The 16,563-nt window shown below is 37.9% G+C and overlaps 1 protein-coding gene across 7 annotated transcripts in view; it reads left to right on the top strand.

Moving 5' to 3' along the window:
* kif16ba (kinesin family member 16Ba) overlaps positions 1–16,563 on the top strand; it is a 39,565-nt gene that overhangs the window by 606 nt on the left and 22,396 nt on the right. For all 7 annotated transcript variants that reach the window (XM_034225040.1, XM_034225041.1, XM_034225042.1 and 4 more), the window contains exons 2-15: positions 2,401–2,470; positions 2,662–2,775; positions 6,047–6,163; positions 7,314–7,411; positions 7,994–8,103; positions 9,497–9,639; positions 10,199–10,367; positions 11,868–11,999; positions 12,954–13,129; positions 14,001–14,066; positions 14,248–14,307; positions 14,864–14,983; positions 15,594–15,645; positions 16,195–16,332. In XM_034225040.1, coding sequence (XP_034080931.1) covers positions 2,401–2,470; positions 2,662–2,775; positions 6,047–6,163; positions 7,314–7,411; positions 7,994–8,103; positions 9,497–9,639; positions 10,199–10,367; positions 11,868–11,999; positions 12,954–13,129; positions 14,001–14,066; positions 14,248–14,307; positions 14,864–14,983; positions 15,594–15,645; positions 16,195–16,332 — 1,565 coding nt within the window. The remainder of the gene's footprint in view (positions 1–2,400; positions 2,471–2,661; positions 2,776–6,046; positions 6,164–7,313; positions 7,412–7,993; positions 8,104–9,496; positions 9,640–10,198; positions 10,368–11,867; positions 12,000–12,953; positions 13,130–14,000; positions 14,067–14,247; positions 14,308–14,863; positions 14,984–15,593; positions 15,646–16,194; positions 16,333–16,563) is intronic.

Consider the following 16,563-nt stretch of genomic DNA (forward strand, 5'->3'; position numbering starts at 1 on the left):
TATTCAGTGATTTAAACAAAGGTTGAGAGCATATTTACTCCTGCTTGTCCATGGGAGGCAGAGCAGGTGCAGCTGTGTGATTATTATCAGAATCAGAATAGCTTTTTGAGTCCCAGAGAGGGAAATAGTAAGAGCAAAGAGATAGTACTTGTAGATACAAAATATACTATATTTTTAACGTAGAAAGTAATGAAGTAGCTGCAGAATGATGCGGGTGCAGATCCTCTTCTTCAAGTACTAATACCAAACTGAATAGTATAACATCTGCCTTCAAAGCCTTACTTAAGTAAAAGTGTATCACCAGGGAAATGTGCTTAAAGTATACAAATTCAAATGTTTTCTGTCAGTGTCGAACCATGATATATTATGTTTTTGGATTAATATTACTGCAGCATTGAAGTATATGTTGCATTTCACTGCTATAGATGTTTATTGTTGTAACAATTTAAGCTTCTGAATATGCTGTTGGGTACTTTCATCTACAGCAATGCATTCTAATCTAAAATATCATCATATGTTTGTGTTGCTGTCCTGTCACGTCGATGTGTTTCTATAAGAAGTCTCAGACAAACAGCCCTAGTTCGTTTAGCTTAAGAAGTAGGAACATTTTATCATCCCGAATTCACGGTATTTGACCCATTAAGCTACACAAATGATTGTGTATTTAAATGCATCCACATTTCAAACAATACAGAAAAAGACTGCCCAACATATCGGTGTGAGAAAACGATGTTTAATACTCTGGTCTGAGTTAACCTCCATTATAATGAGAGCTAACAGTGTTGCGTAATGTGTTCAGTTATTGTGTCACTCTCTTAAGATAACAGACAGGTTGCTTCATTAGCTGCTACTGCTGTCTAAACTTACAGAAGTCTAATGTTCAAACTCTTTTAAACCGAAAGTGAGGACTTGAAATGTGTTTCTGCTTCAATATAAAGGACGTTGTTGAGCCTGAGGACAAACCAGGGTGGAGACAGAAGTGTATACATGACTAAACCAACATGTCGCCCTGCTGATACAATTCATGTTTAGTCATGTGGATTGAATTGATGTTGTTAACCTAGTTTGTCTGTGAACATTAGACTACACAACATCTGGGACTGTGAGACTGTGAGAAGTACATTTTAAATGGCGGTTAAGAGACAGGGAAACATCCATTTATTGGAGAAAAGAAATGTGAACGGTATGTTTTTAACAGTTGATTACCCTGAACTTTATTTATAATTCAACTGAAAAACCACCAAAAAAAAGTAATAATAAAAAAGTAATCGTTTTATTTTGATTACGTTGTTTTCGTTATCGTTGCAAGCCATAATCGTAATCGCGATTTAAAATACGATTAATTGAGCAGCCCTAGTATAAAATAATTACAGGACATGTACTGCTGCCCTTACAGTTTGGAAAAAGGTTTTATTAGCTGTTAAGCTAAGACTTATTGATGTACTTTAACTAGAGCTGCTCAATTAATCGTATTTTAATCACAATTACGATTTTGGCTTGCAACGATTATGAAAACAACATAATCGAAATAAAACGATTATTTTAATTTAATTAAAACGTTTTTTTATTGGTTTTTCAGTTGAATTATACTTAAAGTTCAGGTTAATCAACTGTTAAAAACATACTGTTCACATTTATTTTTCAATAAATGGATGTTTTCAAAGTAAATGGATAATCGTTTTTAATAATCGTGATATCAATTATTGAACCAAATAATCGAGATTATGATTTTTGCCATAATCGAGCAGCCCTAACTTTAACACATAAAATAAAGAAGTATAGACATAAACGTAGATTTGTTTTATACTATGTTTCTGTGAGTGACGAAGATTTTCACAATTGGCATAACTTGTGTATTTTATATGTACGATTCAAATATTATGAAGTCGCTTTCACGGTATTATTTATAACAGGAAATTAAGGAAATAAAGATGTCGCTGAAATCAAAGACACATTTGATATATAACTATATCAAATTGAACAAGTATAAACATATAAATAATTTACTTATAGAAATATGTATCTTATAATATGCATTTCAATTGTCATCAAATTAGACTGTCCGTTTTTTGTATTTTTGGAGTAAGGAAGACAGGAAGTTTAATATCAAAGTGTAATCGAGATCATTTAAGATGTAATGATGATGATTACAATGATATTGAAACAATGCAACAACACATTCAACAACAACCTCTCAGAATCAGAAATATCTTACTTTGAGATACTTTTCAAAGAAAGACAAAAAAACAACATACGATCAAATGTTTTCCAAAAGATGCTGTGAATGCTGACGCGATGAATTTGGAAATAATAATAATCTCCCCTGTGTTTATATCATAAAATAAGCAATGTTTTTATTTGATATTTTGCGGCTACATCACTGACATTGTTCTTTTACAGGGAAAAGGACTTGACCGCAAAATGCATTATCAAGATGGAAGGGAACAAAACCTCCATCACCAACCTGAAGGTACTTTTTAATGTATTTATTTAATTGAATTGCTTCTGTGTCTTAAAATATGCTATACAAATAAACTAACCTTGAACCTTAACCAACACAAGAATACGCTGTTAAAACAGGAAGTTATTTAGGCTGAAAATGATCCTAACACATTTTAGCTGAAGCTGCGTTTTTATTTAAACATTTCTTGTTCTCCAAAGATCCCCGATGGTACCGCTGGTGAAGTGTTGCGGGATCGAATTAAAACCTTCACATACGACTTCTCCTACGACTCCATGGACTCTAAGAGCTCCCCATTCGTCTCCCAGGAAAAGGTAAATACTAATACCCACAGCTTTTTATTTTATATTTTGTATAAATATGTCCTGCTGTGTTTATAAACCTGTAAATGTACGGCATGAAATCGAAACATAGATGGTACTTCTGACATAAAACACTTATCCCATTACTAAATATCCTATCTTACGGTATGTGGTAATAAAGCTGGAAGTAAAAGTACGGCCTATAATAACATGTATAATATCTAATACCAGAGGTGGGAAGTAGTGGAGTACAAATACTTTGTTACTGTACTTAAGTACATTTTTCTGGTATCAGTACTTTACTCCACTACTTATTTTTCTGACTACTTTTTACTTTGACGTCTTACATGTTGAACTCAAATACCTGTACTTTCTATTTCTTACATGTTGAACTCAAATACCTGTACTTTCTACTTCTCACATGTTGAACTCAAATACCTGTACTTTCTACTTCTTACATGTTGAACTCAAATACCTGTACTTTCTACTTCTTACATGTTGAACACAAATACCTGTACTTTCTACTTCTCACATGTTGAACTCAAATACCTGTACTTTCTACTTCTCACATGTTGAACTCAAATACCTGTACTTTCTACTTCTTACATGTTGAACTCAAATACCTGTACTTTCTACTTCTCACATGTTGAACTCAAATACCTGTACTTTCTACTTCTTACATGTTGAACACAAATACCTGTACTTTCTACTTCTTACATGTTGAACTCAAATACCTGTACTTTCTACTTCTTACATGTTGAACTCAAATACCTGTACTTTCTACTTCTCACATGTTGAACTCAAATACCTGTACTTTCTACTTCTTACATGTTGAACTCAAATACCTGTACTTTCTACTTCTTACATGTTGAACTCAAATACCTGTACTTTCTACTTCTTACATGTTGAACACAAATACCTGTACTTTCTACTTCTTACATGTTGAACTCAAATACCTGTACTTTCTACTTCTTACATGTTGAACACAAATACCTGTACTTTCTACTTCTTACATGTTGAACACAAATACCTGTACTTTCTACTTCTTACATGTTGAACACAAATACCTGTACTTTCTACTTCTTACATGTTGAACTCAATACCTGTACTTTCTACTTCTTACATCTTGAACTCAAATACCTGTACTTTCTACTTCTTACATGTTGAACTCAAATACCTGTACTTTCTACTTCTTACATCTTGAACTCAAATACCTGTACTTTCTACTTCTTACATGTTGAACCCAAATACCTGTACTTTCTACTTCATACATGTTGAACCCAAATACCTGTACTTTCTACTTCTTACATGTTGAACACAAATACCTGTACTTTCTACTTCTTACATGTTGAACACAAATATCTGTACTTTCTACTTCTTACATGTTGAACACAAATACCTGTACTTTCTACTTCTTACCTGTTGAACACAAATACCTGTACTTTCTACTTCTTACATGTTGAACACAAATACCTGTACTTTCTACTTCTTACATGTTGAACCCAAATACCTGTACTTTCTACTTCTTACATGTTGAACCCAAATACCTGTACTTTCTACTTCTTACATGTTGAACCCAAATATCTGTACTTTCTACTTCTTACATGTTGAACTCAAATACCTGTACTTTCTACTTCTTACATGTTGAACTCAAATACCTGTACTTTCTACTTCTCACATGTTGAACTCAAATACCTGTACTTTCTACTTCTTACATGTTGAACACAAATACCTGTACTTTCTACTTCTTACATGTTGAACTCAAATACCTGTACTTTCTACTTCTCACATGTTGAACTCAAATACCTGTACTTTCTACTTCTTACATGTTGAACTCAAATACCTGTACTTTCTACTTCTTACATGTTGAACACAAATACCTGTACTTTCTACTTCTTACATGTTGAACACAAATACCTGTACTTTCTACTTCTTACATGTTGAACACAAATACCTGTACTTTCTACTTCTTACATGTTGAACTCAAATACCTGTACTTTCTACTTCTTACATCTTGAACTCAAATACCTGTACTTTCTACTTCTTACATGTTGAACTCAAATACCTGTACTTTCTACTTCTTACATCTTGAACTCAAATACCTGTACTTTCTACTTCTTACATGTTGAACCCAAATACCTGTACTTTCTACTTCATACATGTTGAACCCAAATACCTGTACTTTCTACTTCTTACATGTTGAACACAAATACCTGTACTTTCTACTTCTTACATGTTGAACACAAATATCTGTACTTTCTACTTCTTACATGTTGAACACAAATACCTGTACTTTCTACTTCTTACCTGTTGAACACAAATACCTGTACTTTCTACTTCTTACATGTTGAACACAAATACCTGTACTTCTACTTCTTACATGTTGAACCCAAATACCTGTACTTTCTACTTCTTACATGTTGAACCCAAATACCTGTACTTTCTACTTCTTACATGTTGAACCCAAATATCTGTACTTTCTACTTCTTACATGTTGAACTCAAATACCTGTACTTTCTACTTCTTACATGTTGAACTCAAATACCTGAACTTTCTACTTCTCACATGTTGAACTCAAATACCTGTACTTTCTACTTCTTACATGTTGAACTCAAATACCTGTACTTTCTACTTCTTACATGTTGAACACAAATACCTGTACTTTCTACTTCTCTCATTTTCCAAACAGCTGGTTCCTTTAGTCTGAATGTATGTTTGATGCGTGATCATTATTCTTCAGAGTCATTGCGTGCCTATTGATTTGAACACGATCCGTGTATCCATCATTTCCTGGTCTTCTCTAAAGAAGAGGGACCAATGGAAACGTTGTCATGTTGCCGTTGTTCAGCATGGAAACATTCATTAGCTAACAATGACATTATAGTTCTATTAATATAAAGGGAGGTCAGGTACTCTTTAAAACATCTGCTAGTTATGGGTACTTTTTACTGAAGTACATTTCAAAGCCCTTACTTATTTACTTTTACTTGAGTAAAGACGTTTAGTCAGTACTTCTACTTTTACCAGAGTATTTTTAAACACAAGTATCTGTGCTTCTACTTGAGTAAAGGATGTGTGGACTTTTGCCCTCTGTCTAATACAGCTTGACAAACCTTGTCTTTTTGGATTATTTTCAGTAGCAAAGTCGGACATGTCCCTTTACAGCTCTGCAGCATCAGTAATGCGTCTGAAACCTGTTATATCATCTCACGCACCAGTTAGCTTGGCGACAGAAGCCTTAAAGAGCTCTAAGCAGAAATAAAAACTCACATTTTCTCCACAGGTGTTCAAAGATCTGGGCTCTGACGTGCTGAGGGCGGCATTTGAAGGATACAACGCCTGCGTGTTCGCCTACGGTCAGACCGGCTCGGGGAAGTCTTACACCATGATGGGAAATCCTGTGAGTTGCTTTTTACAGCGTTTTAAATATATATTCGTTCTCCTCACCACTCAAAACAGTGGGATTACTATTTATGTGCCTTTGGTTAACAGTAACTTCTGTCATAGCAACTTAAAATCAGCTGCTGTCTAGAGAAAATGATGAGTTAGGCAAATATGCAAAGAAACACAATATCGATATAAAGTCTTTTAAGATCTTCGTTTAATGCTTGCAAGCATGACGACTCGTTCAGAGTGCGTCCTGCTCTGTGTGTGACAGCAACTCTTATAGGGACACAGCAAAGATCATTTACATGACAACACAACAACATGTGGTCCAGGTGCTCGCCCTATGACAGTAGGCAAAACTCACACCCTACAAAGAACAATTGGGTGTCACAGCTAACCCCCTAGAGCACATGTCTTCCTTACCTTCCTGTAGTGTCATAAAACCCTTTGTGAACACATCTGTTACTACACATACATTTACATGCCATTCCCAAGATACAGCAGTTACATTTCATTAGGATTACACTGTATTAAGCTTTAATACCATAATTGCCATAACACTTCGCACACCTGTTGTCATTATAATGGCTGTAAAGAACCATGTTGTGTACAAGGAGGCGCTTTATAAATACAATGTATTATTATTATTCAATACAGTTTTGATCAACGACTTAAATACACTATTGTTGCATGTATAGGGGCGTGTGGCGCAGTGGGTTAGTGTGTTGGTGTTGGGATCAGGGGGGCACAGGTTCAAACCCCACTGCAGTCAGCATGTCGTTGTGTCCCTGGGCAAGACACCTCACCCCAAATTGTTCCTGTGGGGATTGCCCACGGTATTGAGTATGTAAGTCTAACAAGTAACATGTAATGTAATGTAAACTCAGATCAGAAACAGATGTTTGTGGTGATGGAAGATAGTAAGAAGGAATTAAAGACGCATGTCTGATAAATACTGTCAACATGTTTATCCTCCTCACGGTGGAAAATGGGGTTTAGGAGATTTTGCAGAAACTAAATCTCACATTTATTTGAATCGATGTTTCCAAATGTCTCTGGCATCAACACTGGTTTTCAGCCTCTAGTTGTTTGGCTGTGTGTTTGATATTGCAGGATCTCACTGAACTATTTTCGTGTGTGTGTTGTTGTTGTTGTTGTTTTAGGGAGACGCAGGTCTGATCCCGAGGTTCTGTGAAGGTTTGTTCACTCGTATCGCTGCGACCACTCGATGGGATGAAGCTTCATTTCGTGCAGAAGTCAGGTGAGGCCAGATTCACACCTGCTCTGCTCACATTTTCACAATCCAGTTTATTGCAGAGTAGGCTTTCAGGTCAAAAATGTTGCTAATATTGGTGCGTAACATAAATATAGTAAAATGAAATACACCAATTATGAAACTTAAATGCAGAATAGATAGAGATCTAAAATATACAATTGAGTAAAATGCTAAATATACCAACACTATTGTTAATTAAAAAGAAAGCAGTATAGCAAATGTAACTCATGCTGCATCAAACTCCAATAACCTTACATTGAAGCACAGGTGCCAAATCTTTGCTGAAATCATCTTTATAAATCACATTTTTAATATTGCTGTGAAAGAACTTAATCATCACCGTCCATCCTCAGTTTGATCGATAACCGCGTCCCCTAACTTTCCTCTTGCTCTCAAACAGAATGATTGACAGGGAGCAGGTAGCATATTCAACTAGCATCAGGAAGGAGTCATTTTTGGGATGAAACGCTTTGTCTTTGAGGCTAAAAATACACTTTGGACTTAAAGCAGATAGAAAAAGGTAAATTGGGATTAAAGCCATGTCTTCCTTTTGGTTTATCTCCTCAGCTACCTGGAGATCTACAACGAGAGGGTGAGAGACCTGCTGAGGAGGAAGTCCACTCAGACCTACAACCTGAGAGTCAGGGAGCACCCCAAGGACGGCCCGTATGTAGAAGGTGAGACTACAGAGCAAGGCTAGAAAGTGCAGTAAAATGTTCTTGTTGCTAGTTTTAGTTAGTTATTTAGTGAGTACGAGTTAGTCTTTTGCTCTTTTTTGTACAACAATGTCATTTCTACGCTTTCTGTAGTCTGGTTTCAGGTCAGCTTTATAGTCTGGGAAGGTAATGCTCTTTTCTAAAGCTAAAAAGACACCAGAGCCTGTTGTAGATATTGTAACTACGCAAGGAATCAAACTTGAAGTGGTTACCTGTTACAAATACCTTGGTATCTGGCTTGATGATTGTCTCACTTTTAAACTTCATGTCAATAACCTGCTTAAAAAGCTGAGGGTTAGGCTAGGTTTCTTCTTCAGGAACAAGTCCTGTTTCTCGCTTGAGGCCAGGAAAAGGCTAGTCACTGTGACCTTTTGACCTGTGCTGGACTATGGTGATCTGATGTATATGAATGCACCTGCCCATTGCCTGGTCAAGTTAGATGCTGCGTATCACAGTGCACTGAGATTTGTGACAAACTGTAAAGCATTAACCCATCACTGTACCCTGTATGCAAGGGCTGGTTTGCTTTCACTAACTGTACGGAGGCTCAGTCACTGGTACATTTTTATATACAAAGCCATGTTAGGGAAACTTCCATCTTATATCTGCTCCCTGATCTCACGGTGAATTGTAAGTGGCTACTGCCTGAGATCGCATGCTGTGGTTTTATTAATGTGCCAACTGCTAGGACTGTCTTAGGGAAGACAGCTTTTAGATGCGCAGCTCCTCTGTCTTGGAATAGTCTGCAAATTAAATGGAAACTGAGCAATCTGGTGCCACTAAATCTTTTTAAAGCTCGGTTGGATGCTACTCAATCGGAAGCTGTTGGTACCTGCTCATGTGGATAGTTATGTAAATTGTAATCCCTGTAATGATGCTGTAAGATGTCCTTTTTGTTGCTCTGTTTATGTTTTTATGTTTCATGTGGAACCTACTTGAGCAGGTCTCCCTTGAAAAAGAGATCAATGATCTCAATGGGATACACCTGGGTAAATAAAGGTTTGAAATGAAATGAAGTTAAAGTGAATATCTCAGGATGGTATTTTGTTCTCACAGCAGTTTAAAATGATGTTATCTTTTAGATTCAAGGCTTTTATTGTCCTGTGTACATAGCTACAGTGTAGTTTTGACAATGAAAATCTTAGGTCACGGGCTCCTCCAACAGTGCAACACAATAATACAGATAAAATAGTGCAAGTCCATCCATCCATCCATCGATTGGAATATTGATATATTGTAGAATTGTATCTTACAGTCTTTAAATTGAGTAGGAATATTCAATCTGTATGCAAGTAGCTAGCTGCTAAACATGTTGTTGTTTTGCCTTTGGTTCATGTGTCTTCTTCTGTCTCAGATCTGTCCAAACACCTGGTGCAGAACTACAGCGACGTGGAGGAGCTGATGGAGGCCGGAAACATCAACCGCACCACCGCCAGCACGAGCATGAACGACGTCAGCAGCCGCTCGCACGCCATCTTCACCATCAACTTCACACAGGTCAGGAACTATTAACAGACTCCGGAGATTAAATCATTTCCCTACAGAGGGTTAGTTTTCTCTGTGGAGGCAACTGGACACCACAGACTGACACTAAAAAAAAAAAGTGTCTTAAATATTTTGTAAAGTTTGCTCTGAAAACAACTCAGTCATCAAACAACAGCATAAGGATGCCAAAAAAAGGAAATGTGTCCAAGAAATACAACAGTTTGAAGAAGTCTGGAGCAGGTGGTTGAACGTAGGCGAGTAATGTAACCATCCTACAATCACATTTAGAAAAAAAACAACTTATTTTGTTGTAAGTGAAAACTAACGCAGCAGAAAATAACACATCATTCATCCTGCTCTGCAACATTTCCTTAAACTGACATCTTGTTTGTATTTGACTGAAAGTATAGATAATAAGTAGCCTTTGTCCAAAGGTAACAGTTTTAAACATTCAAAAATAATTCAAGTTGATATCTTTCAACTAAGGTTTTTAGCAGTTTTTAGCCCCCCAAAAATGTGAGATTTTAAATTACCACATTTTAGACTAATACCCTCTCTGTCTTTTGTTTAGGCTAAGTTTGATTCAGAGATGCCCAGTGAGACGGTCAGTAAGATCCACCTGGTGGACCTGGCCGGCAGCGAGCGAGCCGACGCCACGGGAGCCACGGGCGTCCGACTGAAGGAGGGAGGAAACATCAACAAGTCCCTCGTCACCCTGGGCAACGTCATCTCTGCTCTAGGTAAGAAACAGAACATTCTCTCAAATCAGTTTTGAAACTTTCACCTGTAACACTTTATATTAAGGTACACTTATTCACCATCAATTAGTTGTTCATTAACATATTGGAGACAAACTACTAGCTTATATGTTATGAACAAGACTTCACTTTAGAATAGGGAACATATTCGGAGTTAGAAATACCACATTTTCTGTTATTTTGACACAATTAACACTTTTAGTTTCATGTCTTGTTACATAAGAATATACCATATTTGTTTGGTGTTATTATGAGAGAATGGCTATTCTTGTGGTACTGCTACTGCATATTGAGCATATTAAGACCAAACTCATGTACAACAACGTCCTTACTTACAATAAATAAGCACTAATTAGAGGGTTATTGTGGAAAAACTCTTAACTAATTGCCTATTACTGGGAGAATATGGTCATGTAGAATAAGGCGTTAATACGTGTTTTATAATGACTAATAAAGAGCCAATATACTGCTAATATGCATGTAAATCAACAACTAGTTGATGGTGAATATGTTTACCTTAAAGGTCCCATGTCATGGCCATTTCTACTGATCATAATTCCATTGTTGAGGTCTACTAGAATAGATTTATACTGTTCAATGTTCCAAACTCACATTGGTTTCTCATACAGCATCTCTGTATAGTATGTGTATTCACTCTCTGTCCTAAACGGCTTGTTGGAGCTCCTAAACCCCCCCCCCCCCCCCCCCCCCCCGTGAGCCCACTGTGCTCTGATTGGTCAGCTCGCCCACTCTGTTCTAATGAGTCCACCACCGTTACAGCGGTACATCAGTGATTATGTTTTACAATGGCGTTTGTTAGCAACCAGAAAATGACACCAGTAATGACAAACAGATGAGAATGCTGCGTGGGGTCTGGGTGCCGTGTTGGCGGGACGTTGCGGGGCTCGCTGCTCCGCCCTTTGAGGCTCGAGGAGCGGACAGTGTGAGCTGGATTAGTGGTGTCGTTTCCTGGTTGCTGCGTGGGGTCTGCGAGACAACACGAAACTCAGCCTGAACTCAGCCTGAGCACACACACACACTCGTAGCCTGGCTGTGAGTTTGTGTGTGTGCTCAGGCTGAGTTTCGCTGAGAAATCCGCAGAGCTGCGGCTGAGAAAAGATAAGGCTGACTGAGTGTGTGTGTGAGGAAGTCTTCCTCACACACACACGCCGTTACGTCACTTAGCCCCTACGACCCAGGAAGAAAAAATATGGAAAAATAAAAATCCCCAACGAGGCGTTCTGGGGCAGCATAGACAGGTATTTTCTGTGTTAGAGTTTTACTCGCTACATGGTGTACTTTGAGGGTTTGTGACTCTGCAGACCGTTTACATGCAGAAAAACCTTCATAACACAAGGGGACGGGTCATAACCAGAAAAGCATGACATGGGACCTTTAATATAAATAATTACCCTTTCATCCGTCTGTTTTTATTATGTTTGCTGACTTGCTGACTGATTAAAGGATCTGTTTGTGTTCCAGCGGACATGTCTCAGGATGGAGGGAACACCAACCTGAAGAAGAAGGCTGTGTTTGTTCCCTACAGAGACTCGGTGCTCACCTGGCTGCTCAAAGACAGCCTGGGCGGAAACTCCAAAACCATCATGATCGCCAGTGAGACAGAATCATTTAATAACACACTGTGGCGGCTCAATTCCCAGTTCAGTTTGAGTCGCCGAGAGGCTAAGCTTGGCTTTATACTGTGACGCGGTTTCAATGAGAAAGTACATACTGAAGTAAGATAGGTTGAAGATATATATATTTTCACATCCCCCCCCTTCCCCCCCACTCCCATTGCTCCCCGGCGCTGTATAGCTGCCCACTGCTCCTAGTGCTAGACTCCTGGCACTAGGATGGGTTAAATGCAGAGAACAAATGTCACTGTGTGCTCTGCATGTGTGGCCATTAAAGAGGGTTTCATCCCTCCTAATTCTATTCTACAACACAAAGCAGAACAGCTCAGACATGACATGACAAGTAAGGTACGTAGATAAGAATAAGAAATTAAAAAACACTGCACAATGTAGGGATCCCCAAGCTCTACTATTCTCTATCCGGGGGATAGAGGCAACAACAAAATTAAGTTAGATAGTAATAATGATCAAAAATAAATAGACAAACACAGATGACAGGGTTACAGGAAAACACAAAAACAGTCAAATCCAAAGTGCATAGGAGCGCTAGGCTGAAGGAGGAAACCCTCGTAATATAGAAGATGACAGTGTTGGTCCAATATAGTCCAAGTAAGGGACTCATTGAGAAGCGTCCAAGGTAGAAGATATCTAATAAACAACATCAAAACACACAATAACTTAGATGGACAAAAACGGTCAACAGAAAAAAATGTCGGCACAAGCTCACCCTCTGTCACCCGCACCCGACATGAATCAGGTGACCTATACACACAAACCACACCCATGTGACGATTACCAGAGGTGCTCAACAAATACAAATAAAAGTGACGTAAACAAATAATAATAATAATACAAATAATAAACTCAGGCTAAGTAGCATTTTGGCTCCTACACACACAAATTGTCTGATGTAACTTTAAATGTCTTTTTGTAGACGTTTCCCCCGCCGATGTGAACTACGGAGAGACGCTGAGCACGCTGCGCTACGCTAACCGAGCCAAGAACATCATCAACAAACCCACCATCAACGAGGACTGCAACGTCCGGCTGATCAGAGAACTGCGAAATGAGATCGCCCGCCTGAAGGCTCTGCTGGTTCAGGGCAACCAGGTAAACAAACACTGCCAGATACACACACACTGGATCTGTTTCTGACTGCAGGGAGGTTCGCTCAGGCGTATGCACAGGTGTTGTAATGGTTAAACAAAGGAACTAAAAGAAGATCAAGTTTCAAGGGTTTTATTGTCATGTGTGCAGACTGTAGCTACAGTGTAGTTATGGCAGTGGCGGCGGCAGAGGGTGTGTGTGTGTGTGTGTGTCTACAGAAGGTCCAGTTGTGATAGACACGGTTCGCCACTGAGTTATGACAATGAAAATCTTAGGTCACAGGCTCCTCCAACAGTGCAACACAATAAAACAGTACAAGTAAATAAAATAAAATTGAATATGATAGAAAGAGAATATGGTAGAAGCTGTGCAGATGAAGCTGGACAGCTGGTCCACAGAAAAAAATCAATGGCTTGTCAATTTATTGTTATTTATAAATATTTTGTATTCTGAAAATGCCATATACAGCTTCTCAAGTGTATATATATTCCTTTTTTCTCAGTTTCATCTCACATTAAACTGATTATTTTTGGCCTGTGGAAAAAAACAAGACATTTTTAAGGACTTTTGACTCTGAGAAAATAGAATGGACATGTTTTAAAATGTTCTAACTTTTTCTTTACCCAATTATTATTCAAACTAATAATCGGCACAGATGAATCGATAATGGAAATAAGGATCCTTCGCAGCCATAGTAGAGGGAAAGTGACGATTCATTAAAAACAGCTCATGTCATTTTTCAGAAAGTTTGGTTTTATTTTGAATCTGCTCTGAACTTTTTCATAATGTTATGTTTTGTCTGAAATATGCTACTAGTTTGAACAGTTATGATCATTATATGTAGTGTTTTGAACTGTGTGTGTCTGTGCGTCAGATTGCTCTCCTGGACTCGCCCACTGCTCTCAGCATGGAGGAGAAACTGCACCAGAATGAAGCCCGAGTGAGTCTTTCACATCAATGTTCACAATCTTTTTCAAGTTTCAAGTGTGATGACTCCTGTACTAAACTAGATAACTATTTAACATTCATGAACTGGAAATGTGTATTTTTGTATGTGTTGATCTTTGCTCTTCTGAGGAGTTTAACACCTGTTACCGAGTGTTTATTGTTTGTGTGTGCAGGTGTTGGAGCTGACTAAAGAGTGGACCAACAAGTGGAACGAGACGCAGAACATTCTCAAGGTGAGTTTGTTCATCACTCATGTTTCTCATGCTCGCTGTGTGGACTGTCGCATTGCAATATGTTTAAATGACCTCTGCTGATGTTTGCTTGAAGAAAAAAAACCTGGTTGTACTTTGCACTTCATATTATTTGTATATTCAATTCCGATTTTTATTTTGTTCTTGAATCGTCACCTAAAAGGATTTTTCCTTCACTAATAACTTTTTTATTTTGTGCAAAACTTAGATTGTTTTGTGAAATTATAGCTGAGGTTTTACTTTGTTGTCACCCTTGTGTCCAAACCTGCCTCATGGACACTGCACATTTTATGAGTTCAAGTCTCAAAATCAAATGCCTTTCATAAACGCACATTATTTGCAAAATAGGAATATTATTTTTGCCCATTTTACATTCTTTTGTCAATATTTTGCAAATTATATCCTTGTTATATTATTGTTAATTTAATATGTAATTTATTGTTTATTTTTATTTCAATTTTAAATGGATGATTCTCTTGTAGTACTTATGTATGTGCAAAGCTACTTGACGCTAACCTGTGTGTGATGTTGTGTCCAGGAGGAGACTCTGGCTCTGAGGAAGGAGGGCATCGGCGTAGTGCTGGACTCGGAGCTGCCTCACCTCATCGGCATCGACGACGACCTCCTCAGCACCGGCATCATCCTGTACCATCTGAAGGTCAGAAATCACTTCTCCTGGAGCACAGAGGCCCAAATGATCTATTTATGATATTTAACTAAGTGTTGTTTACCTGGTGCACACTACTGTTATATCTGGTTTGAGTAAAGTCTTCATCAAGGTTTTAAAAGAAAAAAACTGAACGAATGTTACAAACACATCCTGAAACATTTTAACTTAATTTTCAGTCAAAGTAAACGTTATTGTCAATCTTCCAGGTTGTGTGTACAGACAGCGAGATCGTAATACCGTCTCCCACAATCCCGAATACAAAAACAAATATATAAAAATATGTGTGCAAATATGTATATCCTATATATATACACAATCAACGGACACATTTTTACATATGCACACATTAAGACCTAAATAAAAACACAACCATCAATATTATACAAAATAACAGTCACTTCAATATTTTGAGAATGTGCATTAGTACAAGATTGTCCATCCAGCAGCGTATTTCATTTCATAATCTGAAATGTCACATCAGAGACTCCATAATGACTTCAGCTTTGCAAAATGAAGTGTCTTTGAGTGTGTGCCTTCGTGTCTTTCTGTTGCCGACTGGCTTTTAAACTTCTCTGTGTTTTTCCTTCTTCTTCCTCAGGAGGGACGGACATATGTGGGCAGAGAGGACGCGTCCACGGAGCAGGACATCAGTGAGTTTGTCATATGAGCCTGTTCTCTTTTAACAAGATGTAAGGGAAAATGTACAGATTAACAAACAAGGAAAATCTTTTTTTCTCTATGTATTTAATTTCACTGGAGATGTGTATGTGCGCCACAGAAAAACAAAGGAAATCAGGGCAAATAGACATGTGTAAATACATTCCCACTCGATAATTATGGTCACATGTTTGGACATTAGATAAACGACATTTAATATACTAGTTGTCATTATATATAGATTCAAACAATGTTCTTCCTTTCATGCCAGAAGTAGTTTGATATCTGACGGAGAAACTCATGTAATAAAACTGTTTTTGACAGTTAAAAAACGCTTATGTCTATATATCTATCTTACTTTAGACATATTTTCCCCAAGAAGATTGAACCTAATCCTCTGTATTAACTCTTTCTTTGTCTATTAAGAACTGTCTTATTTGATATTGTACATAGTATTTCTTTAACTGATACTGTAACTGTGCAGATGTTGACTCAGTTTTTGGCAGTAAGTGGCATTAATGTCTTATTTCCTCCTCCTGCAGTCCTGCACGGTCTGGACCTGGAGAGTGAGCACTGCAGGTTTGAGAACCAGAACGGGAAAGTGACTCTGGTGCCGCTCGGTAGAGCTCAGTGTTCGGTTAACGGAGTTCAGGTGACGGAGCGGTCGCAGCTCAACCAAGGTGAGGAAGAAGTCTGAAGAGAAATCATCATTAATTGTCTTAAAGGTCACCTATTATGCAAAATCCACTTCTTCATGTCTCTTCTACATCAACATGTGTCCCCTCTTCTTCATGTCTCTTCTACATCAACATGTGTCCCCTCTTCTTCATGTCTCTCCTACATCAACATGTGTCCCCTCTTCTTCATGTCTCTTCTACATCAACATGTGTCCCCTCTTCTTCATGTCTCTT

The sequence above is a fragment of the Gymnodraco acuticeps genome, unplaced genomic scaffold (genome assembly GCF_902827175.1).
Source record: "Gymnodraco acuticeps unplaced genomic scaffold, fGymAcu1.1, whole genome shotgun sequence".
Lineage (NCBI taxonomy): Eukaryota > Metazoa > Chordata > Actinopteri > Perciformes > Bathydraconidae > Gymnodraco > Gymnodraco acuticeps.